Source organism: Coregonus lavaretus (genome assembly GCF_964263955.1).
Source record: "Coregonus lavaretus genome assembly, chromosome: 31".
Classification (NCBI taxonomy): domain Eukaryota; kingdom Metazoa; phylum Chordata; class Actinopteri; order Salmoniformes; family Salmonidae; genus Coregonus; species Coregonus lavaretus.
Genome location: NC_140018.1, coordinates 2,356,058 through 2,383,105, shown reverse-complemented (window position 1 = coordinate 2,383,105; position 27,048 = coordinate 2,356,058). Strand labels below are relative to the sequence as shown.

Sequence of the window (27,048 nt, the reverse complement as noted above, 5' to 3'; positions counted from 1 at the left end):
TAGCCTCACTGTATCTACGAGGTGGGCACATTCGCCTATAGAACGCAACCGTTTTCTTGACAACCATCAGCAGAGTTGAAAATAAGATGGAAACCCATTTTAACTTTTTTATTTGGGGAACGTGGGAATTTAACCATCAAGTTAATGTGTGCTCTGTCGTCACGCACATCATTGTCAATTTGATGGAAACCCATCCCTGGTGGGAAAAATATGCAGATTATTTTTTTATGCAGATTTTTTAGATTATTCTGTCTCCAATTGGATGGAAACCTAGCTACTTTAAGGAAAATAATCTGTGTAGAAAATGATCTGTGTTTTGTTGTCCCTATGTTGTGACTGTACTCCATTCTGTGTCCTAGCACCAGACAGACCGTTTATCAGTGGCTAGCGCTTTATCACGATGTCCTTGTGAATGTATGGATCCTGCTGATTTCTAATTTGGGACCTTCATATCGTAGGAGTCTCTTTTTATTGATTGTCTAGTCGTTATATATCAATATATCAGCTCATTTTCCAATGTCATCCGGATGCCAGTTCGTTATGAATTTAACTCCTTTCTGAGGTGAATGTCTGAGCACATTTTTTTTTTTTTTACCTTATCTTTTGCTTTGATATCTAGATGAGATCAATGTTTTTCTGCTTTTTTTTTTATTTTTGTTGTTGACACTCATAACAGAGAAATGAGATGACAGAATTTGTGATTTTACCCCAGCATAGTTGCTTCGGCTTTAAATGCAAATATTCTGTATAAAGAAATTTAAAAAAACAAATTAGCCTCTGTGCATTTATCCTTGTCTGTCTCTTCTCCAAGCCAATCTGTATTAAGATCTCTATCAGCACAATGGGATCTCTGGCAGCATATTATTTTACATTTTAGTCATTTAGCAGACTCTTATCCAGGGTGACTGACAGTGCATTCATCTTAATATAGCTAGATGGGACAACCACATCTCAGTCATAAACCACATTAGCATCCACAGTTTATTTTACAGTTGAAGTCGGAAGTTTACATACACTTAGGTTGGAGTCATTCAAACTCGTTTTTCAACCACTCCACAAATTTCTTGTTAACAAACTATTGTTTTGGCAAGTCGGTTAGGACATCTACTTTGTGCATGACACAAGTAATTTTCCCAACAATTGTTTACAGACAGATTATTTCACTTATAATTCTCTGTATCACAATTCCAGTGGGTCAGAAGTTTACATACACTAAGTTGACTGTGCCTTTAAACAGCTTGGAAAATTCCAGGAAATGATGTCATGGCTTTAGAAACTTCTGATAGGCTAATTGACATCATTTGAGTCAATTGGAGGTGTACTTGTGGTTGTATTTCAAGGCCTACCTTCAAACTCAGTGCCTCTTTTCTTGACATCATGGGAAAATCAAAAGAAATCAGCCAAGACCTCAGAAAAAATGGTAGACCTCGACTAGTCTGGTTCATCCTTGGGAGCAATTTCCAAACGCCTGAAGGTACCACGTTCATCTGTACAAACAATAGTACGCAAGTATAAACACCATAGGACCACGCAGCCGTCATACTGCTCAGGAAGGAGACGCGTTCTGTCTCCTAGAGATGAACGTACTTTGGTGCGAAAAGTGCAAATCAATCCCAGAACAACAGCAAAGGACCTTGAAGATGCTGGAGGAAACGGGTACAAAAGTATCTATATCCACAGTAAAACGAGTCCTATATCGACATAACCTGAAAGGCCGCTCAGCAAGGAAGCAGCCACTGCTCCAAAACCGCCATAAACAAGCCTGACTACGGTTTGCAACTGCACATGGGGACAAAGATCGTACTTTTACAGCCTCGAGTCTTCTTGGGTATGATGCTACAAGCTTGGCACACCTGTATTTGGGGAGTTTCTCCCATTCTTCTCTGCAGATCCTCTCAAGCTCTGTCAGGTTGGATGGGGAGCGTCGCTGCACAGCTATTTTCAGGTCTCTCCAGAGATGTTCGATCGGGTTCAAGTCCGGGCTCTGGCTGGGCCACTCAAGGACATTGAGACTTGTCCCGAAGCTACTCCTGCATTGTCTTGGCTGTGTGCTTAGGGTTGTTGTCCTGTTGGAAGGTGAACCTTTGCGCCAGTCTGAGGTCCTGAGTGCTCTGGAGCAGGTTTTCATCAAGGTTGTCTCTGTACTTTGCTCTGTTCATCTTTCCCTCGATCCTGACTAGTCTCCCAGTCCCTGCTGCTGAAAAACATCCCCACAGCATGATACTGCCACCACCATGCTTCACCGTAGGGATGGCATTGGCCAGGTGATGAGCGGTACCTGGTTTCCTCCAGACGTAACGCTTGGCATTCAGGCCAAAGAGTTCAATCGATGTTTCATCAGACCAGAGAATCTTGTTTCTTAAGAGTTCAATCGATGTTTCATCAGACCAGAGAATCTTGTTTCTTATGGTCTGAGAGTCCTTTAGGTGCCTTTTGGCAAACTCCAAGCGGGCTGTCATGTAACTTTTACTGATGAGTGACTTCCGTCTGGCCACTATACCATAAAGGCCTGATTGGTGGAGTGCTGCAGAGATGGTTGTCCTTCTGGAAGGTTCTCCCATCTGGAGCTCTGTCAGAGTGACCATCGGGCTCTTGGTCACCTCCCTGACCAAGGCCCGTCTCCCCCGATTGCTCAGTTTGGCTGGGCGGCCAGCTCTAGGAAGAGTCTTGGTGGTTCCAAACTTCTTCCATTTAAGAATGATGGAGGCCACTGTGTTCTTGGGGAACTTCAATGCTGCAGAAATGTTTTTGTACCCTTCCCCAGATCTGTGCCTCGACACAATCCTGTCTCGGAGCTCTACGGACAATTCCTTCGACCTCATGGCTTGGTTTTTGCTCTGACACGCACTGTCAACTGTGGGACCTTATATAGACAGGTGTGTGCCTTTCCAAATCATGTCCAATCAATTGAATTTACCACAGGTGGACTCCAATCAAGTTGTAGAAACAGCTCAAGGATGATCAATGGAAACAAGATGCTCCAGAGCTCCATTTCGAGTCTCATAGCAAAGGGTCTGAATACTTATTTAAATAAGGTATTTCTGTTTGCAAACATTTCTAAAAACCTGTTTCGCTTTGTCATTATGGGGTATTGTGTGTAGATTGATGAGGGAAAACAATTAATTTAATCAATTTTAGAATAAGTGTGACGAGTACTGAGGATACGAAGAGGCAGGACGCAGACGTCAACAATGTAAAGGTTTGCTTAACACTGAGCAAGAGAACAACAACAGAGCGAGCACACGACACGACACTAACAATCACACACAACACAACCCTGAACAGCTATATAGTGGTGGTGATGAGATTGAGGTTCAGGTGCGCTGGAGGTGATTTAGGGTGCGTTGGGTATCCATTCCGGTGTTGCCGAGGGTGGTGCGCTCAGACCGGTGGCTCAGTAGACCGGCGAATCAGAGCGCTGGAGGGGAGCAAGGGGAGGAGACGTGACAATGAGGCTGTAACGTAACAAATGTGGAAAAAAGGGGAAGGGGTCTGAATACTTTCCGAATGCGCTGTATTCTTAAGATCGCAATAATTATTATTTTGATGGAAAACCTAATTTTGCTTCTTAGCCTACGTCGTACAATTACTTTGATAATTCCTTAATTCGCTCCATAACATTATGGAAAAAGGGTTTATTGGATAAATGTGGTAACTCCTCTCTTGCTGTGGAAATAAAGATTTGGACTAGTTTTCAGGCCCTGTGGACTGTTTTTGAGGGGGTCATTGGGCTAGAAATGTTAGCTAAACCTGGCAACCCTGCTCAAATCCAAGACTTGAGAGACAGCAGTTTGAGAAATTAAGAGTGAAAACTTGACAAGGACAAGTGACTATTGCTGGTGGACAATTGAATGCATTCAAATGACTTTTTTTTACACGTTTGAATGACATTTCTTTGATTACAGTTATGTGCTGTTTTAAGACATTTTTTATTTTTGATCTGTGACAATGATGTTCTGCTCGCTCAGTCACACTTGCAAGCTCTCAAGGTTAATATGCGCTCTTGACTGGCCTGTGCACTCGCAGGACCCATCCTCTGCTCGTTCAACCATTTTCTTCTCTCTTGACTCAGTGTTTGCAATGTTTCATCTTGCTCGTGCACGCCAGCTAGTGCTCGCTCAACTTCTGAAACGGATTTCGGATTTGACACCATATTAAATCAAATCGAATTTTATTGGTCACATACACATATTTAGCAGATGTTATTGCGGGTGTAGCGAAATGCTTGTGTTCCTAGCTCCAACAGTGCAGTAGTATCTAACAATACACACATCTAAAAGTTAAAGAATGAAATATATAAATATTGGGACGAGCAATGTCGGAGTGGCATTAACTAAAATACAGTGTATACATATTAGATGAGTAAAACAATATGTAAACATTAGTAAAGTGACTAGTGATTCCATGTCTATGTACATAGGGCATCAGCCTCTAAGGTGAAGGGTTGAGTAACCAGGTGGGAGTGATGGCTAGTTAACAGTCTGATGGCCTTGAGATTAAAAAACAGATTCTGTCTCTCGGTGCCAGCTTTGATACACCTGTACTGACCTCACCTTCTGGATGATGGCGGGGTGAACAGGCCGTGGCTCGGGTGGTTGATGTCCTTGATAATTTTTTTGGCCTTCCTGTGACATCGGGTGCTGTAGGGCAGGCAGTGTGCGCCCGGTGATGCGTTGGGCAGACCGCACCACCCTCTGGAGAGCCCTGCGGTGCAGTTGCCGTACCAGGCAGTGATACAGCCCGACAGGATGCTCTCAATTGTGCATCTGTAAAAGCTGTTGCGCCTTCTTCACCACACTGTCTGTGTGGGTGGACCATTTCAGATTGTCAGTGATGTGTACGCCGCGGAACATGAAACTTTTCACCTTCTCCACTGCGGTCCCGTCGATGTGGATGGGGGCGTGTTCTCTCTGCTGTCTCCTGAAGTCCACGATCAGCTCCTTTGTTTTGTTGACATTGAGGGAGAGGTTATTTTCCTGGCACCACTCCGCCAGGACACTCACCATCTCCCTGTAGGCTGTCTCGTCATTGTTGGTATTCAAGCCTACTACTGTTGTGTCGTCTGCAAACTTGATGATTGAGTTGGAGGCGTGCGTGGCCACGCAGTCATGGGTGAACAGGGAGTACAGGAGGGGGCTGAGCATGCACCCTTGTGGAGCCCCAGTGTTGAGGATCAGAGAAGTGGAGGTGTTGTTTCCTATCCTTGACTAGTCTCTCAAAGCACTTCATGATGACAGAGGTGAGTGCTACGGGGCGATAGTCATTTAAGTTCAGTTACCTTTGCTTTCTTGGGTACAGGAACAATGGTGGCCATCTTGAAGCATGTGGGGACAGCAGACTGGGATAGGGAGAGATTGAATATGTCCGTAAACACACCAGCCAGCTGGTCTGCGGATGCTCTGAGGACGCGGCTAGGGATGCCGTCTGGGCTGGCAGCCTTGCGAGGGTTAACACGCTTAAATGTCTTACTCACGTCGGCCATGGAGAAGGAGAGCTCACAGTCCTTGGTAGCGGGCCGCGTCGGTGGCACTGTATTATCCTCAAAGCGGGTGAAGAAGGTGTTTAGCTTGTCCGGAAGGAAGACGTTGGTCTCGGCGACGTGGCTGGTTTTCCTTTTGTAGTCCGTGATTGTCTGTATACCCTGCCACATACGTCTCATGTTTGAGCCTTTGAATTGCGACTCCACTTTGTCTCTATACTGGCGTTTTGCTTGTTTGATTGCCTTGCGGAGTGAGTAGCTACACTGTTTGTATTCTGCCATATTCCCAGTCACCTTACCATGGTTGAATGCGGTGGTTTGCGCTTTCAGTTTTGCGCGAATGCTGCCATCTATCCACGGTTTCTGGTTAGGATAGGTTTTAATAGTCACAGTGGGTATGATATCTCCTATACACTTCCTGACATACTCAGTTACAGTATCGGTGTATTCGTCTAAATTATTTTTCGCAAGCTACCCGGAACATATCACAGTCCGCGTGATAAAAACAATCCTGAAGCATGGATTCCAATTGGTCAGACCAGCGTTGAATAGTTCTTAGCACGGGTTACTTCCGGGTTTGAGTTTCTGCCTATAGGAAGGGAGGAGCAAAATGGAGTCGTGGTGAGATTGGCCGAAAGGAAGGGCGGGCGAGAGCCATGTAAGCTTCGCGGAAGTTTGAATAACAGTGATCCAGAGTACTACAGTCGATATCCTGAGTGGCGCAGTGGTCTAAGGCACTGCATCGCAGTGCTAACTGTGCCACTAGAGATCCTGGTTCGAATCCGGCTCTGTCGCCGCCGGCCGCGACCGGGAGACTCATGGGCGGCGCACAATTGGCCCAGCGTCGTCCAGGGTAGGGGAGGGAATGGCCGGCAGGGATGTACTCAGTTGATAGAGCATGGCGTTTGCAACGCCAGGGTTGTGGGTTCGATTCCCACGGGGGGCCAGTATAAAAAAAATATGTATTCACTAACTGTAAGTCGCTCTGGATAAGAGCGTCTGCTAAATGACTAAAATGTAAAAATGATATGTTGATTAGAACTTCGGCAGCATAGTCCTCAAATTTGCTTTGTTAAAATCCCCAGCTACAATAAACGCAGCCTCAGGATATGTGGTTTCCAGTTTGCATAAAGTCCAGTGAAGTTCTTTGAGGGCCGTCGTGGTATCGGCTTGAGGGGGAGGATATAAACGGCTGTGGCTATAACGGAGGAAAATTATCTTGGGAGATAATACGGTCGGCATTTGATTATGAGGTATTCTAGGTTGGGTGAACAGAAGGACTCGAGTTCCTGTATGTTACTACAATTACACCATAAGTCATTAATCATGAAACACACACCTCCGCCCTTCTGCTTCCCGGAGAGATATTTATTCCTATCTGCACGATGAACTGAGAATCCCCCTGGCTGGACTGATCCCGACAGAGTATCCCGAGAGAGCCATGTTACAGGCCCTGATGTCTCTCTGGAAATAAATGGTCGCCCTGAGCTCATCAACTTTGTTATCCAAAGACAGAACATTAGCGAGTAATATACTCGGAAGTGGTGAGTGGTGTACGCGCCTCCTAAGTCGAACCAGCAGGCCGCCGCGAGTGCCTCTCCTCCGCCGGCGATGTTTTGGGTCAGCCTCTGGAATCAGTTCAATTGCTCTGGGGAGAGCGAACAAAGGATCTGCTTCGGGGAAGTCTATTCCTGGTCGTAATGCTGGTAGTTCTGGTGAGTTACCGCCGCTCTGATATCCAATAGTTCTTCCCGGCTGTATCAAAATATTTCCTCAGCTAATAAAGTAAAAAATACATAAAAAAATAAAATAAGGTTACGTTTCCTAAGATCTAGTCACGAGGGCGCCATCTTGATGTGTGTTCATAAATTCAATCTGGAGTGCCAGTGCGCGCTCAGAGTGCCCTCTGGCGTTCCTAAATTCAGGTTGTTTGTTTGTAAATTCAGAGCGTTTCGCTCTTGGAGCGTTCAGAGCGCACATTGGACGTTCTGGCTGAGGAGTAGGGTTGATCCAAGCATTCTGACTTCACAAGTGCAGTCAAGCACCCAAGCTAACGTTGGCTAACTACTTCCAGACAAATGAGAGAACACCTCACTCTGACCATTTTACTAGCCCTAGCAGAGCTGGTTAGGCTGTTTTCATGTTATCCAGAGCGTTGGTGACTAACTGTGCTGCTGGCAACAATTTAATGACGCTTTTTTTGCCGACATTTACTGACACCGGCCATATTCAACTGGTGTTGAGCGTTTGTAAATTCGTCAGTTATTCTGGGCTCTGGCACACTCAGTTGAGTGCTCTGAAATCGGAGTAGACAGCCAGAGTGAATTTACGAATGCACCCCTAGACTGAATAAATTATCTGTCGGCATTTATAAAATTGTACCGAAACTACCTGTTTCCATCACAGCTCTCGTTATTTAAAAAAAAATACAGTATGACTTTACTAGCATAAAAACTGTGGATGGAAACGTGGCTACTGACAGTCAGTGAACTAAGTAGAACACCCAGCTGCTATTGCATTGGTGACTATGGGAGACACACCCTGTTAAGTAGACCGCAACTGACACTTTTGTTTCAATGGCAAACGGCCTGAGCGAACTATCTTCATGTATCCACCATTTTCATTCAATTATATGAAACGTTCGGACATTGGACATTTCGAATTATATCAATAATGCATCTTTGTTGATTGGCCAATGATACAAGTTAACGTTATTACGTTATTACTGTAGCCAATCACAGCGCACGTTTGTCTAAGAGCGGGACGTTCCAAGGGGAGACAGAAGTTCTGCAAATCCATCTTTGTTTTCATTTGACTCGACGATGGTGTTGTCCGTTTCAGATTAATCTGTTAGCCAAGTAAACAGATACACATAGCTATAATTTACTTTTAGTGGAAAAAAAATATAAACTCCATGGGTAAGTGTCATTTACGTAATGTAGCTAAATAAAAATGTTCCGATACATTTAGCAAGCTGCAAGCTAACCAGTTAGCCAGCTGTAACTCCCAAGCCCAGAAGGACGCTCAATGGTTACCAAGGCAAGCGATTTAAATGTCCAATTCTGGTAGATTATTTTTGAAAAGTGAAAGTCAGTTGAAAGAACATTGCTACTGTTATGTTCTTCTCAACTAGCTAGGTACCCACATTTGACTCTAGTATGTAAAGTTGACTAAATTTAGCTAGCTAGTTAGCTAACTACTTTAGCTACTGTTGTTAATGACTGTTAGTGAACAACATGTTGACAATTTAGATAATCAAGTTAACGTTAGAAAAGTCTCGCGGGCTTCTATGTAGTTAACATTTGCCCATTCAAATAGATGGTAAATGTTATTAAACATTATACCGTCTATTCATTCATTTGACATTTACATTTTAGTCATTTAGCAGACGCTCTTATCGAGAGCGACTTACAGTAGTGAGTGCATACATTTTTATTTTACCATCCAAAGGCATTGTAATGCAGCTCTACTAGCATGGTGGTGGAAAATTGTGTTTCATAAAGAAAGTGTATGCCATTAAATCGAGTTAAGGAGGAAATAGACGCATTTGCAGCTTGAATGGAAGTTTTATTTATGAACCGGTCCACTGGCGATCCGAGTGTATAGCCAGTTGCATACAATGCCTTTGGACAGTAAGATGAAATGACTCGATATCGCCATCTGCGGCCTTTGGGCTATTCACTAAGCCGTCTTCAGCCTGAGGGGATCTCCCCGACACTGGCCAAATTCTCTGTCTAAACGCAAATGCGCCTCGTACTCGATACAGTTTTGGAAACATTTGTAACTTAACATTCATATACGCGAGGAATCAAGGAAATGCAATTGAGATTCTCCCCAATGGAGCATGACTGGGGAGGAAGTTTCTTATCTCGTTTTTGAAAATTCAGCTGGGTGCAACCAGGATACAACTTTGCTAAACTGCTTACATTAACTGTATCTTTTGTATTTGAAAGATTCTTTCTCGCTGTTATTTCAGTTAAGTTCCAAATGTTTCCAAAAATGTATCGCAAGTGAGGATTAATTAACGTTTCTAATTGTAGTGGGATTGAAGTTCACATGGTCCCAGCTGTCCTCCAGACAATCAGCTGAGAACCCAAAACGGGGGAAGCTGGTAGCACCCTTGGGTTCTCGAGAGCTACTTGCTAGCTTGCTAAGTTTATTTGCTCAAACAGGAAAGGCTGAGATGATATCACGTCTCATCAATTTCATGATCGCTACAACTAGCTAACAATATTTTGTCATTTTGTAGACATGGTAAACTCAAACACTGACTTCAAACCAAGAATCTAAGAACAATCCAAGTTCCTGTTGATAATATGAGTCAGAAGATGGAGGAGTTGTACACCCTCGAGAGGGAGGTCGGGCGAGGTAGCTACGGTGTGGTCTTCGAAGGCCACATGTCCAAAACAGGCCAGCGGGTTGCCATAAAACGCCTGCCCTGCAGTAGCCCAGAGTGCATCGAGCTTTACCTCCAGGAGCTGTGGGCCATGAGAGCTACGGCCAAGAACCACCCCAACGTCATCGCCCTCCATGGCTGCCTGCTGCAGACCGGACCCAAGACCCTGCAGCCCCTCAGGCCAGGCAGGCTGCCTCTGGACCTGGTGGAGAGCGCCCTGAAGGGGAGCGTGGTGGGGGTAGAGCAGAACCAGGAGGAGAAAGGGACTAAGTCGGACTCCTCCCGGTCTAAAACTAAGAATAGAACTAACTCGGGTGGTCTCTTCAGATCCAGAACCAAGAGCAGATTGAGAACTAACTCAGAGTCAGACTTCTTCAGGTCCAAATCCCAGGAAAGAACTAACTCTGACTTGTCCATGTCCAAAACGCCTGTGAGGAAAATTTCTGGCCTCTCCAGGCCCAGAAAGAGACCAGCCCCCACAGCAGAAAAGGAGAACCGTGGTCCCAGGCGCTGCTTGGCCCTGTGGCTGGTGATGGAGTACTGTGATGGGGGAGACCTGAACCACTACCTGCTGTCCAGACCTCCAGACAGCCAGAGGAACCACAGCGTGGTCCAACAGCTCAGCTCAGCCATGGCCTTCCTCCACCGCCTCCGCATCGTACACAGAGACCTGAAGCCAGACAACGTGCTGGTCTCTCTCACGCCTAACGGGCCTCTCGTCAAGGTAGGTACACTGAAATTCAAAGGGAAGTGAAAGGGGTGTGTGTGCAACCAGTGTAACCACGGTCCCCGCTGAACACTTCAGTGTAACCACGGTCCCCGCTGAACACTTCAGTGTAACCACGGTCCCCGCTGAACACTTCAGTGTAACCACGGTCCCCGCTGAACACTTCAGTGTAACCACGGTCCCCGCTGAACACTTCAGTGTAACCATGGTCCCCGCGGAACACTTCAGTGTAACCACGGTCCCCGCTGAACACTTCAGTGTAACCACGGTCCCCGCTGAAAAGTACATGTAACTGTAAGAAAAGTTATACTAATTGGGTGAAAGGATCATTAGCTAGTATTTTTTTTTAAACAGCCAAACACATAGTTCATTTAAATCCTGAGCTTGAGACTGTAATAATATTCCCTGTCTTCTTCAATCTTACATTCCTCTAGGTGGCTGACTTTGGCCTGAGTAAGATGAGCGTTGAGGGAGGCCAGGGGATGGAAGGAGACACTAGTCTGACCAGACAGCACTTCTCCTCTACGTGTGGCTCTGACTTCTACATGGCTCCAGAGGTGTGGGGCGGCCTCAGCTACACGGCCCAGGCAGACATCTTCTCCCTGGGGGTGATGTTCTGGGCCGTCTTGGAGAGACTCACCTTCCTGGAGGAGGGCTCCACACAGGAACAACTGGGTGAGTTAGAGAGAGGGAGGGAGGGAGGGCTCCACACAGGAACAACTGGGTGAGTTAGAAAGAGGGAGGGAGGGCTCCACACAGGAACAACTGGGTGAGTTAGAGAGAGGGAGGGAGGGCTCCACACAGGAACAACTGGGTGAGTTAGAGAGAGGGAGGGAGGGAGGGAGGGAGGGCTCCACACAGGAACAACTGGGTGAGTTAGAGAGAGGGAGGGAGGGAGGGAGGGAGGGAGGGCTCCACACAGGAACAACTGGGTGAGTTAGAGAGAGGGAGGGAGGGAGGGCTCCACACAGGAACAACTGGGTGAGTTAGAGAGAGGGAGGGAGGGAGGGAGGGAGGGAGGGAGGGAGGGCTCCACACAGGAACAACTGGGTGAGTTAGAGAGAGGGAGGGAGGGAGGGAGGGAGGGAGGGCTCCACACAGGAACAACTGGGTGAGTTAGAGAGAGGGAGGGAGGGCTCCACACAGGAACAACTGGGTGAGTTAGAGAGAGGGAGGGAGGGAGGGCTCCACACAGGAACAACTGGGTGAGTTAGAGAGAGGGAGAGTGGGAGGGCTCCACACAGGAACAACTGGGTGAGGGAGGGAGGGAGGGAGGGAGGGAGGGCTCCACACAGGAACAACTGGGTGAGTTAGAGGGAGGGAGGGAGGGAGGGCTCCACACAGGAACAACTGGGTGAGTTAGAGGGAGGGAGGGAGGGAGGGCTCCACACAGGAACAACTGGGTGAGAGAGGGAGAGTGGGAGGGCTCCACACAGGAACAACTGGGTGAGGGAGGGAGGGAGGGCTCCACACAGGAACAACTGGGTGAGTTAGAGAGAGGGAGGGAGGGAGGGCTCCACACAGGAACAACTGGGTGAGTTAGAGAGAGAGAGGGAGGGAGGGCTCCACACAGGAACAACTGGGTGAGGGAGGGAGGGAGGGAGGGCTCCACACAGGAACAACTGGGTGAGTTAGAGAGAGGGAGGGAGGGAGGGAGGGCTCCACACAGGAACAACTGGGTGAGTTAGAGAGAGAGAGGGAGGGAGGGAGGGCTCCACACAGGAACAACTGGGTGAGTTAGAGAGAGGGAGGGAGGGAGGGCTCCACACAGGAACAACTGGGTGAGTTAGAGAGAGGGAGGGAGGGAGGGCTCCACACAGGAACAACTGGGTGAGTTAGAGAGAGAGAGGGAGGGAGGGAGGGCTCCACACAGGAACAACTGGGTGAGTTAGAGAGAGGGAGGGAGGGAGGGCTCCACACAGGAACAACTGGGTGAGTTAGAGAGAGGGAGGGAGGGAGGGCTCCACACAGGAACAACTGGGTGAGTTAGGGAGGGAGGGAGGGCTCCACACAGGAACAACTGGGTGAGTTAGAGAGAGAGAGGGAGGGAGGGCTCCACACAGGAACAACTGGGTGAGTTAGAGAGAGAGAGGGAGGGAGGGCTCCACACAGGAACAACTGGGTGAGTTAGAGAGAGGGAGGGAGGGCTCCACACAGGAACAACTGGGTGAGTTAGAGAGAGAGAGGGAGGGAGGGCTCCACACAGGAACAACTGGGTGAGTTAGAGAGAGAGAGGGAGGGAGGGCTCCACACAGGAACAACTGGGTGAGTTAGAGGGAGGGAGGGAGGGAGGGCTCCACACAGGAACAACTGGGTGAGTTAGAGGGAGGGAGGGAGGGAGGGCTCCACACAGGAACAACTGGGTGAGTTAGAGAGAGGGAGGGAGGGAGGGCTCCACACAGGAACAACTGGGTGAGTTAGAGAGAGAGAGGGAGGGAGGGAGGGCTCCACACAGGAACAACTGGGTGAGTTAGAGAGAGAGAGGGAGGGAGGGCTCCACACAGGAACAACTGGGTGAGTTAGAGAGAGGGAGGGAGGGAGGGAGGGCTCCACACAGGAACAACTGGGTGAGTTAGGGAGGGAGGGAGGGCTCCACACAGGAACAACTGGGTGAGTTAGAGAGAGGGAGGGAGGGAGGGAGGGCTCCACACAGGAACAACTGGGTGAGTTAGGGAGGGAGGGAGGGCTCCACACAGGAACAACTGGGTGAGTTAGAGAGAGAGAGGGAGGGAGGGCTCCACACAGGAACAACTGGGTGAGTTAGAGAGAGGGAGGGAGGGAGGGAGGGCTCCACACAGGAACAACTGGGTGAGTTAGAGAGAGGGAGGGAGGGAGGGAGGACTCCACACAGGAACAACTGGGTGAGTTAGAGAGAGAGAGGGAGGGAGGGAGGGCTCCACACAGGAACAACTGGGTGAGTTAGAGAGAGGGAGGGAGGGAGGGAGGGCTCCACACAGGAACAACTGGGTGAGTTAGAGAGAGGGAGGGAGGGAGGGAGGGCTCCACACAGGAACAACTGGGTGAGTTAGAGAGAGAGAGGGAGGGAGGGAGGGCTCCACACAGGAACAACTGGGTGAGTTAGAGAGAGGGAGGGAGGGAGGGCTCCACACAGGGGAGGGTGTGTGTGTTGTCTCGACCTGTGGCAGCCTATGGAAAACAAATCTATGTTGACTATCTGTGGCAGCCTATGGATCTATGTTGACTATCTGTGGCAGCCTATGGATCTATGTTGACTATCTGTGGCAGCCTATGGATCTATGTTGACTCTCTGTGGCAGCCTATGGATCTATGTTGACTATCTGTGGCAGCCTATGGATCTATGTTGACTATCTGTGGCAGCCTATGGATCTATGTTGACTATCTGTGGCAGCCTATGGAAAACAAGTCTATGTTGACTATCTGTGGCAGCCTATGGAAAACAAGTCTATGTTGACTATCTGTGGCAGCCTATGGAAAACAAGTCTATGTTGACTATCTGTGGCAGCCTATGGATCTATGTTGACTCTCTGTGAAAAGATTCAGAGGGGTTAGTTACGCTCCGGTTTCATTTTGGCTCTTCAGAGTCGGAGGATGATGATGATGATGAAGCAGTCAGACTGTCAGATTTCATTCTCTAAAATGTCTCTGCGCCACAAGCAGCTCTGTTGGAGGGAAACGCTCTGCTACAGGTTTAAAATAAAATACCTTCCTTCCCCACCTCGTTTGAAGTGTGTTATCAACCTGAATGAAAACGGCTCTTGTTACCGGAGACAATACTGGATTTGAATATAAAACGGGAAACTGAGGCTCCATTATGTTGCCCGTGGTCTGGTGGCTGAATGGATGGGGTGAGTTAGGGAGGGAGGGAGACTTCCCAGGCCAGTAAAATAGTGGCTCATTACTCCCCCGCCTCCATTTTGTTTAGTCTTCCCAGAGCCCATGGATGGATGATAGTTGTACTACAGTAATTATTACAGTTGGTCATGTTCTCCTGGTTGAAGGATTAAAGATGATGGTTTGTTGTTGGTCTACATACAAAGATTATATTTTCACAGACTGCAGTACTGATATCTGTCCTGTACCTGTGTGTTCCTACGTGTATGTATGTGTGTAAAGGGGTCAGCAGGCTTCAGTTTGGCTGGCTCCTAGCAGGCTTCAGTTTCGGCTGGCTCCTAGCAGGCTTCAGTTCGGCTGGCTCCTAGCAGGCTTCAGTTCGGCTGGCTCCTAGCAGGCTTCAGTTCGGCTGGCTCCTAGCAGGCTTCAGTTCAGCTGGCTCTTAGCAGGCTTCAGTTCGGCTGGCTCCTAGCAGAAATGGGCTAACCGAACCAGTGTTCATGGATACTCCCTTTTAATATACCTTCACTTGAAAAATGAGAAAAAAGCTTGTTGAATGACGACTTTATTGAAGATTCCCTACTCTTGACCAATCACCGATGAAGGGGCGTAGACATCGGCTCCCGGGGGGGGGAAATGGTGTGCCCAAACAGCCGGAAAAAAACCCTCACCAAAGTCCAAAACGTCACAAAATGTCGTCATAATATATGCACAAACTCTAGCGAACTGTTTCGGCTGGGAAGCATGCGGACGCCTTAAGGATGTTTAGTACTGATATACAGTCTTTTTTTCCTGTGTGTTCCTACAGGTGCGTACGTGTGTAAGGCCCGCTGGCTGATGCCCCTGGGCGAGGCCTTGTGTGAGAACCCGGACCTCCAGGTGTGTATCCCCATGAAGTCCCGCCGCGCCCCACCTCTACCGCCCCCTCCTGGCCAGGCTGTCTGCACCCTGCTACTGGACATGCTGGCCTCCGACCCTGACGCCCGGCCCACCGCCGCCCAGCTGGAAGACAGGGTCCTCTCTGCCTTGGAGGAGGACTCACAGTGACACGTACAACAGGTTGCGTCCCAAACCTTACCCCATATCCCCTTTTTTATAGTGCACTACTTTTGACCAGGGTGTACATAGGGTTTCGGTCAAAAGTAGTGCATTATACTGGGATATGGATCCTGGTCAAAAGAAGTGCACTAGATGGGGAATGGAGTGCGTATTGGGATGCAGAGACGGTGACCGAGCTTCTATATCCAATGTACTGAAACTCGTAGTCAATCTTATCTACTAGCTGTGTGAGGGACTGTGACGGAGTTAAACCCACAACCTTGGGTTGATGTTGCCACTAGTCAGTACCATGCTAACCACTGGTGATCTGTTTCTTATCCATATAATAATAACAATAATAATATGCCATTTAGCAGAAGCTTTTATCCAAAGCGACTTACAGTCATGCGTGCATACATATTTTTGTGTATGTGGTGGTCCCGGGGATCGAACCCACTATCTTGGCGTTACAAGCGCCGTGCTCTACCAGCTGAGCTACAGAGGACCACAATATATTATCAATATATTCATTCTTATGTGGTCCGTACAGGGAATTGAACCCACAACCTTGGTGACCAATGCCCTAGCCATCTAATGCTCAAAAAGCAATTTGTGCTAACTTGCCAGTATCATGGTAACCACTGGTGATCTGGAACAGATCTACTACTACACAGGAACCTACGGTTCTAAGATGTTTTTGGGGAAACCGGGCCCTAGTCTTATGACTCTGAGGGAAGCTAACTGTTCTTTTTGGTACACCAACAGACCTTACTGGGTTAGGGAGTGAGTGGGGGTTTTGTCTTCGATGCTACAAACAGTACGTTACATGCTTTCACTGTTTGGTTCGCTAGCCTATGGGGGCTACGTTTTGGTTAGAAATGGTCCCAGTTTGCACCAAATATTTATTGTTTCATTAATCATGGAATTTACTTGAATGATTTATAGCGCTGCTTGAAGATACCACTTGATGTATATACGTATTAAACTGTAACATTTTATTTTAAGGGAATGTGATTTAATAAATACATATTTGTGGCGTTTGTGAGTGTCATTAGTGACTTTAATCAATATGATGCTCAGTTCATTTTTGCATTTGAGATACTTTTGTATACACAGTATTCAGACCCCTTGACTTTTTCCACATTTTGTTACAGCCTTATTCTAAAATGGATTAAATTGTTTTTTCCCCCCTCATCAATCTACACACAATACCCCATAATGACAAAGCAAAAACAGGTTTTTAGAATTTGAAATATCACATTTTACTTAAGTATTCAGACCGTTTACTCAGTACTTTGTTGAAGCACCTTGAGCAGCGATTACAGCCTCGAGTCTATTGAATGACGCTACAAGCTTGGCACACCTGTTATTGGGGAGTTTCTCCCATTTATTCTCTGCAGATCCTCTCGAGCTCTGTCAGGTGGGATGGGGAGCGTCGCTGCACAGCTATTTTCAGCTGTTCGCTCGGGTTCAAGTCCGGGCTCTGGCTGGGCCACTCAAGAACTGGAGCAGGTTTTCGTCAATGATCTCTCTTTACTTTGTTCCGTTCATCTTTCCCTCAATCCTGACTAGTCTCCCAGTCCCTGCTGCTAAAAAACATCCCACAGCATGATGCTGCCACCACCATGCTTCACCGTAGGAATGGTGCCAAGTTTCCTCCCGAAATGACGCTTGGCATTCAGGCCAAAGAGTTCAATCTTGGTTTCATCAGACCAGAGAATCTTGTTTCTCATGGTCTGAGAGTCCTTTATGTGCCTTTTGGCAAACTCCAAGCGGGCTGTCATGTGCTTTTTACTAAGGAGTGGATTCCGTCTGGCCACTCTTATCATAAAGGCTTGATTGGTGGAGTGCTGCAGAGATGATTGTCCTTCTGGAATGTTCTCCCATCTTCACAGAGGAACTCTGGAGCTCTGTCAGAGTGACCATAGGGTTCTTGGTCACCTCCCTGACCAATGCTCTTCTCCCCCGATTGCTCAGTTTGGCCGGGCGGCCAGCTCTACGAAGAGTCTTGGTGGTTCCAAACGTCTTCCATTTAAGAATGATGGAGGCCACTGTGTTCTTGGGGACCTTCAATGCTGCAGACATGTTTTGGTACCCTTCCCAAGATCTGTGCCTTGACATAATCCTGTCTCGGAGCTCTACGGACAATTCCTTCAACCTCATGGCTAGGTTTTTGCTCTGACATGCACTGTCAACTGTGGGACCTTATGGACAAGTGTGTGCCTTTCCAAATCATGTCCAATCAATTGAATTTACCAGAGGTGGACCCCAATCAAGTTGTAGAATCATCTCAAGGATGATCAATGGAAACAGGATGCACCTGAGCTCAATTTCGAGTCTCATAGCAAACGGTCTGAATAGTTATGTAAATAAGGTATTTCTGTTTTTTATTTGTAATAAATGAACTTTGTCATTATAGGGTATTGTGTGTAGATTACAATTTGTATTTATTTATTCCATTTTAGAATAAGGCTGTAACGTGACAAAATGTGGAAAAAGTGAAGGGGTCTGAATACTTAACGAATGCACTGTATAGAGTATGTGGACACCCCTTCAAATTAGTCAATTCTGCTATTTCAGCCACACCTGTTACTGACAGGTGTATAAAATTGAGCACACAGCCATGCAATCTCCATAGACAAACATTGACAGTAGAATGGCCTTACTGAAGATTAACATGGTACCGTCGTAGGATGCTACTTTTCCAACAAGTCAGTTCGTTACATTTCTGCCCTGCTAGAGCTGCCCCTGTCAACTGTAAGTGCTGTTATTGTGAAGTGGAAACGTCTAGGAGCAACAACGGCTCAGCCGCGAAGTGGTAGGCCACACAAGCTCACATAATGGGACCACCGAGTGCTGAAGCGTGTAAAAATCGTCTGTCCTTGGTTGCAACACTCACTACCGAGTTCCAAACTGCCTCTGGAAGCAACGTTAGCATAAGAATTGTTCGTCGGGAGCTTCATGAAATGGGTTTCCATGGCTGAGCAGCCGCACACAAGCCTAAGATCACCATGCGCAATGCCAAGCGTCGGCTGGAGTGGTGTAAAGGTTGCCGCCATTGGACTCTGGAGCAGTGGAAATGCGTTCTCTGGAGTGATGAATCACGCTTCACTATCTGGCAGTCCGACGGACGAATCTGGGTTTGGCAGATGCAAGGTGAACCTTACCTGCCCCAATGCATAGTGCCAACTGTAAAGTTTGGTGGAGGAGGAATGGTCTGGGGCTTTTTCATGGTTCAGGCTAGGTCCCTTAGTTCCAGTGAAGGGAATTCTTAATGCTACAGCATACACTGGCATTCTTTATGGCAACAGTTTGGGGAAGGGTGTTTCCTGTTTCAGCATCACAATGCCCCCATGCACAAAGCGAGGTCCATACAGAAATGGCTTGTTGAGATCAGTGTGGAAGAACTTGACTGGTCTGCACAGAGCCCTGACCTCAAACCAATTTGGGATGAATTGGAATGCCGACTGCAAGCCAGGCCTAATTGCCCAACATTAGTGCCCGACCTCAAAGGGGGGACCAAATCCATATTAATGCCCATGATTTTGGAATGAGTTGTTCGACAATCAGGTGTCGACATACTTTTGATCATGTAGTGTATTTAGAATGGCGTTATGTCAATCGAGCAGGTGAGATTTTTTATGTATCTTTTTCAGTGTATCAGTTTAGATTGAGTCAATTTAGGGTGATTTTGGGTCCTGTCATAAACTTGTTGCTGAGCAACCCACACATTGAGAGAGTCCAACAGCGTTTCATGGGCTGTTGTAATAATAATAATATGCCATTTAGCAGACGCTTTTATCCAAAGCGATTTACAGTCGTGCGCGCATACATTTTTTTTCGTGTATGGGTGGTCCCGTGGATCGAAGCCACTACCTTGGCGTTACAAGCGCCGTGCTCTACCAGCTGAGCTACAGAGGACCACTCATCAACCCCTCCAGGCTATGCTTTAGTTGATATGATTCTGCCAGTCACAGCAAGCCTGAGAGTTGGTACACACCAATTTACACAAATCCTGAACTCATCTCACCAAAATGATGTTTTCGCGCTCAGCGATTTGGGCGAAAACTTTTCTTTAGTTTGACTCATGCAAACGTGACCAACTTTGCCATGATTCATGTATACAGTGGATAGTCGTTTTAGATTTCACAGCTAATAGCAGACAGAGCGGGAGCAGAAGGGGAGATAAGCGATATTGGCCCCATTGCGTCAGTGTTGAAAGTGAAACAGTAACACACAGTAAAGTCACGACATTGGTTCCAGGGAATTACGCAGCGCACAGTAGGGCTTTCTCGTTCAGTAGGGCTTTCTCGTTCAGTAGGGCTTTCTCGTTCAGTAGGGCTTTCTCGTTCAGTAGGGCTTTCTCGTTCAGTAGGGCTTTCTCGTTCAGTAGGGCTTTCTCGTTCAGTAGGGCTTTCTCGTTCAGTAGGGCTTTCTCGTTCAGACTTAATTATCTTTGACTCCACCAACACCACACTGACTGAAGAATTGTGGGAATATGTGACATGGGGCACGTTCGAGCGGATCACTTTTGATCTTTCAAAGTGTGTTGCATTATGGTGATAAAAATGATCCTACTAACGCCTATATGTCGACAGCATGAACTTTACAAAAATCGTGTGATCAAAGGTTATGAAGTTTTGACTGCAGTCGACAGCAAGTTTGTGCAGTTGCTGTTCACCAACTTCATTCTGCAGCCATCGCTTGCATTGTGGGAGACTCTATTGTCAACCAATCATTCGGTTTTTTCCCTGTTGTTGACTCATGCAAACGTGACCTAAGACATGAATGAAACAGGAACCAAACTTTGCCATGATTCATGTATACAGTGGATTTATACAAATGGATGTGATGTTTGAGGCTCTCTCACTAATTGATTGTACACACATGATTTGTGGTCCTCTGTAGCTCAATTGGTAGAGCACGGCGCTTGTAACGCCAGGGTAGTGGGTTCGATCGCCGGGACCACCCATACGTAAAAAAATGTATGCACGCATGACTGTAAGTCGCTTTGGATAAAAGCGTCTGCTAAATGGCATATTAATTAATTAATATTAATTAATGACTTCAGTTTGTGAGTGTGATATCGGTGTTGGAGCCATGTTTATTTCAACATGATATAAAGAAACCCTTTTAGAAATACTGCCATGTTGATCTGAGCGTTGCTGTTGGAAAACCACATTAGTGTCCAACTTTCGGCTGTCGCGTATGCACCTCCCCCGAATTCACTCCTCCACTTTCATCTACAGCCGGTTGATTTAGCCTTGCCTCTTAAACGTGCCCATGGTCTCCACATAAGAGGTTTCAGTTACAAAGAGGGTCAGTTTATTGTTCGCCGTTTTTCAAATGACAGGCCTCCTATTTGGAGAGTGGCGACATCCCGAATGGTACCCTGTTCCCAATAGGGCTCTGGTCAAAGGTAGTGCACTATATAGGGAACAGGATGCCGTTTGGGATGCAGTCAGTGGGACTGATCAGGCCACTCGGTCAGTGCTGTTGATTGAGGACTGATAGAGATGTAATTGGACTGGCTCCTCGTCATCATAGGAAGTGCTGCCATGATGATGGAGCCAGATACTTTACCGCAAATGGCCTTTAAGAGACAAACGCAGATTTTTTGGGGGAAAAGTTTAAATGTTCTATGATTTTCGGACAGCTGAAAAACGTTACAGTTGATATTTCTCTACTCTGTTTTTGACAGGAAACTCATGCAGTATAATTAGATTTTTTTTTTAAAAATCTTATCAACACAGGCATTCTCTGATATATCCGTTTGTGACTAGAGATGTTATTAATCAGTCTTGGTGCTAATCTCGGGGGAAGAGAGATTACCATGTAGCAAACACAGTTGTTGACGTTTACACTAAATGGTTTACTGAATCCCCATGTTAAACAACAGTAACACTTTTCATACAAACATTTTCCCATTCGTTTCATGCTCCTAGAATTAATCGTTCCATTTATTGTGCATGCTTTCAGATGGATAAGCTTTCTAAGCCGAGTTGAATAGTAAATGCAGTTTATAATACAAATGCATGCTCAATGAGGAAATTACATGGGGCAATTCTCCAAGTCTCCAGTCACACATTCTGTATTACCATGCTGTTTATGTTAACAGTTCTACCATAATCCAAGCTGTGTAATGTTTCTAAACTGGGCCCAGATCTGTTTGTGCTATCATTCTCCTCCTTGTGATGCCAAACATGACAAGTGGCATGATGGCACAAACAGACCGGTACCCAGGCTATAATATTTCTTATGTATTTATGGAAAATACAGTGGGGGGAAAAAGTATTTAGTCAGCCACCAATTGTGCAAGTTCTCCCACTTAAAAAGATGAGAGATGCCTGTAATTTTCATCATAGGTACACGTCAACTATGACAGACAAATTGAGAATTTTTTTTCTCCAGAAAATCACATTGTAGGATTTTTAATGAATTTATTTGCAAATTATGGTGGAAAATAAGTATTTGGTCACCTACAAACAAGCAAGATTTCTGGCTCTCACAGACCTGTAACTTCTTTAAGAGGCTCCTCTGACCTCCACTCGTTACCTGTATTAATGGCACCTGTTTGAACTTGTTATCAGTATAAAAGACACCTGTCCACAACCTCAAACAGTCACACTCCAAACTCCACTATGGCCAAGACCAAAGAGCTGTCAAAGGACAACAGAAACAAAATTGTAGACCTGCACCAGGCTGGGAAGACTGAATCTGCAATAGGTAAGCAGCTTGGTTTGAAGAAATCAACCGTGGGAGTAATTATTAGGAAATGGAAGACATACAAGACCACTGATAATCTCCCTCGATCTGGGGCTCCACGCAAGATCTCACCCCGTGGCGTCAAAATGATCACAAGAACGGTGAGCAAAAATCCCAGAACCACACGGGGGGACCTAGTGAATGACCTGCAGAGAGCTGGGACCAAAGTAACAAAGCCTACCATCAGTAACACACTAAGCCGCCAGGGACTCAAATCCTGCAGTGCAAGACGTGTCCCCCTGCTTAAGCCAGTACATGTCCAGGCCCGTCTGAAGTTTGCTAGAGTGCATTTGGATGATCCAGAAGAGGATTGGGAGAATGTCATATGGTCAGATGAATCCAAAATAGAACTTTTTGGTAAAAACTCAACTCGTCGTGTTTGGAGGACAAAGAATGCTGAGTTGCATCCAAAGAACACCATACCTACTGTGAAGCATGGGGGTGGAAACATCATGCTTTGGGGCTGTTTTTCTGCAAAGGGACCAGGACGACTGATCTGTGTAAAGGAAAGAATGAATGGGGCCATGTATCGTGAGATTTTGAGTGAAAACCTCCTTCCATCAGTAAGGGCATTGAAGATGAAACGTGGCTGGGTCTTTCAGCATGACAATGATCCCAAACACACCGCCCGGGCAACGAAGGAGTGGCTTCATAAGAAGCATTTCAAGGTCCTGGAGTGGCCTAGCCAGTCTCCAGATCTCAACCCCATAGAAAATCTTTGGAGGGAGTTGAAAGTCCGTGTTGCCCAGCGACAGCCCCAAAACATCACTGCTCTAGAGGAGATCTGCATGGAGGAATGGGCCAAAATACCAGCAACCGTGTGTGAAAACCTTGTGAAGACTTACAGAAAACGTTTGACCTGTGTCATTGCCAACAAAGGGTATATAACAAAGTATTGAGAAACTTTTGTTATTGACCAAATACTTATTTTCCACCATAATTTGCAAATAAATAAATTAAAAATCCTACAATGTGATTTTCTGGAAAATGTTTTCTCATTTTGTCTGTCATAGTTGACGTGTACCTATGATGAAAATTACAGGCCTCTCTCATCTTTTTAAGTGGGAGAACTTGCACAATTGGTGGCTGACTAAATACTTTTTTCCCCCACTGTATATACTGATCCAAAAAAATAAACGCAACATGTAAAGTGTTGCTCATGTATCATGAGCTGAAATAAAAGATCCCAGAAATTGTCCATACACACAAATATCTTACTTCTCTAAAATGTTGTGCAAAAATGTGTTTACATCCCTGTTAGTGAGCATTTCTCCTTTGCCAAGATAATCCATCCACCTGACAGGTGTGGCATATCAAGAAGCTGATTAAACAGCATGATCATTACACAGGTGCACCTTGTGCTGGGGACAATAAAAGACCACTCTACAATGTGCAGTTTTGTCACACAACACAATGCCACAAAGGTCTCAAGTTTTGAGGGAGCATGCAATTGGCATGCTGACTGCAGGAATGTCCACCAGAGCTGTTGCCAGAAAATTGAATGTTAATTTCTCTACCATAAGCCGCCTCCAATTTCATTTTAGAGAATTTGGAAGTACGTCCAACTGGCCTCACGAACGCAGACCACATGTATGGTGTTGTGTGGACAAGCGGTTTGCTGATGTCAACGTTGTGAACAGAGTTCCCCATGGTGGCGGTGGGTTATGGTATGGGCAGGCATACGCTATGGACAACGTACACAATTGTATTTTATCGATGGCAATTTGAATGTACAGAGATATCGTGATGAGATCCTGAGGCCCATTGTTGTGCCATTCATCTGCCGCCATTACCTCATGTTTCAGCATGATAATGCACGGCCCCATGTCACAAGGATCTGTACACAATTCCTGGAAGCTGAACATGTCCCAGTTCTTCCATAGCCTGCATACTCACCAGACATGTCACCCATTGAGCATGTTTGGGATGCTCTGGATCGACGTGTACGACAGCGTGTTCCAGTTCCCACCAATATCCAGCAACTTCGCACAGCCATTGAAGAAGAGTGGGACAACATGAGGCAAATGGTGGTCACACCAGATACTGACTGGTTTTCTGGTCCACACCACTACCTTAAAAAAAAAAAAAAAAGGTATTTGTGACCAACAGATGCATATCGGTATTCCCAGTCATGTGAAATCCATAGATTAGGGCCTAATACATTTATTTCAATTGACTGATTTCCTTATATGACCTGTAACTCAGTAAAACTTTGAAATTGTTGCATCTTGCGTTTTTACTTTTGTTCAGTACACTTGAGACTTGCTCTGTGTTAATCTATAGGGTTCCCTGAATGTTCCGCCTATCACTCACTCAGCCCAGGTGGAGATGATCCTCGTAAAAAAGTAACAGATCAGAAATATGGGCCCCTGAAATACAGCCTCATTACCATAATGGACAGCGGACAGAGCATGCGTCCCAAATGGCACCCTATTCCCTATGTAGTGCACTACTTTTGACCAAACCCCTATGAGACCTGGTGCAAAGTAGTGCACTGTATAGGGAATAGGGTGCCATTTTGGGACGAACGCCGCAACTGAAGCTGAGAGTGGATGGAGGATAGAGCGAGAGTAGTGACAGGGCCAGGGAGGGTAACCCACAGTGATACAACTACCTCTGTGTATGAGGTAACCTTTTGGTTCCCTGCAGAATGAGATAGAGTTCTGCTCACAGTCTTTTAAACACATTTTATATGTGGCTTACATCCCAAATGGCACCCAATTCCCTACCTAGTGCACTGCTTTTGACCAGATACTTATGGGCCCTGGTCAAACACAGCGCACTATATAGGGAATAGGGTTCATGGTGCCATTTGGGACAGGGCTGTGACATTTCCTCCTCTCAGAGACTCCTGGCCTTTCCCTTCACGCCTGGCTGGCTGCTAAATGAAACCCTCAGACACAGTAGTGCACGAGGTCAGGAATGGGGTGCTATTTGGGACACGGTCACCGTTTGACCTCGGCTCAGTGAGGACAGCTTTCGGGTGCTTCGTGTCATCTTCAGTTCATCTTCATGAAGCTAGGAAGGCCACAGAGGTCTTGTTACGGATACAGGTATCCTGTGTGTGTTTTTGTGTTTTTCCTCTCCTTCTGCCCTAATCACAGGTGTCCTTTATGTTCCTGATTGGTGGTCGTTGGGGTGTCCCACCTGTCCGACATCCGTTTGTCTGCTGATTGCTGAGGTGGACCAATCAGTGGACATTCCTCTGTATTGCACCACCTGTTTCTGGTTTTTCACTCACACCTCCCATTGTTTTAAAAGCCAGTCAGTTGTGTTTGTTGTGAGAGACTATTTCCGTATGTGAGTATGGATACTGTGGTGTCCTGTGTTTTGTGTACGCACTCATTTGCTGGTTACTCTGTTTGGTAACTTTGTTATGTGTGTTTCTGGGAAAAGGGGGATTTAAGCAAGTTGCCCTTGGGCGTACATTACCCGTAGGAAGAACATTGTCTAAAAACACTAGTTAGACCTGAGCGGACCACCCACTGTAATTTTTGTATGATTAGCAGTAGCTTAGCGGTTCTTGAGGCAGGCAAGATCAGTTTAGTTTTTTTTTTTACATTATTGTTTCATTTCTTGGGTCCTGCTCAGCCCTTTTCCCCAAACCTTTACCGTGTGTTCAAAATAAACATTTTGTGTTTGACGGTAACTTATGGTTGTCGGTGTATTTTTTGTTCTCACTGTTTCCATGTCACGATTCTAATTTGCATGAATTATGTTACGGGTCTCTTGTCCATCCACCCTAGACTTTTAAAGCCACGGGGTTCGTAACAGGTCTGGAGGAAACAGACTGGTAACCTGAAAACTCAGGCTCATTTTAATCTTTAGGTCATCTTAGCGACCTAATTTTCAACGCGTTTTAGCGATCAGTTGGGATCCAAGGCTACCACTCTGTTTCCTCCAGACCTCTGCAGCTTCCCAGCCTGATGAAAATGAATTGGTGATGACCATGGGAGCCCCTGAGAACTGAGCTGAGGTCAAATCGGGTCTGAGCTAGCCGACTGAGCCGTATTTTGCTACGTTTAACCTGTTTTTCACTACGTTTCGTGAACTATATCAAAATCAGCTTGGACCCCAGGCTACCAGTCTGTTTGCTCCAGACCTCTGTAGCCTCCCGGCCAGATGAAACATTAACTGGAGATGACACCTTTGTGGAGAATGCACAGTTGGGGAGATAATTGGCAGTTGGGGATTCTGAGGGCAGTCGTTTTAGATTTCACAGCTAATAGCAGACAGAGCGGGAGCAGAAGGGGAGAGAAGCGATATTGGCCCCATTCCGTCAGTGTTGAAAGTGAAACAGTAACACACAGTAAAGTCACGACATTGGTTCCAGGGAATTACGCAGCGCACAGTAGGGCTTTCTCGTTCAGTAGGGCTTTCTCGTTCAGTAGGGCTTTCTCGTTCAGTAGGGCTTTCTCGTTCAGTAGGGCTTTCTCGTTCAGACTTAATTATCTTTGACTCCACCAACACCACACTGACTGAAGAATTGTGGGAATATGTGACATGGGACACGTTCGAGCGGATCACTTTTGTAAAGTGGTCACCGCCTTTCAAAGTGTGTTGCATTATGGTGATAAAAATGATCCTACTAACGCCTATATGTCGACAGCATGAACTTTACAAAAATCGTGTGATCAAAGGTTATGAAGTTTTGACTGCAGTCGACAGCAAGTTTGTGCAGTTGCTGTTCACCAACTTCATCCTGCAGCCATCGCTTGCATTGTGGGAGACTCTATTGTCAACCAATCATTCGTTTTTTTCCCTGTTGTTGACTCATGCAAACGTGACCCAAGACATGAATGAAACAGGAACCAAACTTTGCCATGATTC

The 27,048-nt window shown here is 46.3% G+C and overlaps 1 protein-coding gene across 1 annotated transcript; it reads left to right on the top strand.

Annotated features, from left to right (window-relative positions):
• The first annotated feature begins 8,276 nt into the window (after positions 1-8,276).
• Positions 8,277-16,493, top strand: LOC311106449 (serine/threonine-protein kinase PDIK1L-like). The gene is made up of 4 exons (XM_084148787.1): positions 8,277-8,397; positions 9,729-10,599; positions 11,037-11,277; positions 15,224-16,493. Exons 2-4 carry the CDS (start codon positions 9,796-9,798, stop codon positions 15,460-15,462), a joined length of 1,284 nt encoding a protein of 427 aa, XP_084004913.1. The 5' UTR covers positions 8,277-8,397; positions 9,729-9,795; the 3' UTR covers positions 15,463-16,493.
• Positions 16,494-27,048: the final 10,555 nt, after the last annotated feature.

Coding starts and splice junctions, on each gene's coding strand:
- LOC311106449 (XM_084148787.1), top strand. CDS start 9,796: ATGAGTCAGAAGATGGAGGAGTTGTACACCCTCGAGAGGGAGGTCGGG. Junction 10,600..11,036: donor CTAACGGGCCTCTCGTCAAG/GTAGGTACACTG, acceptor ACATTCCTCTAG/GTGGCTGACTTTGGCCTGAG. Junction 11,278..15,223: donor CTCCACACAGGAACAACTGG/GTGAGTTAGAGA, acceptor GTGTTCCTACAG/GTGCGTACGTGTGTAAGGCC.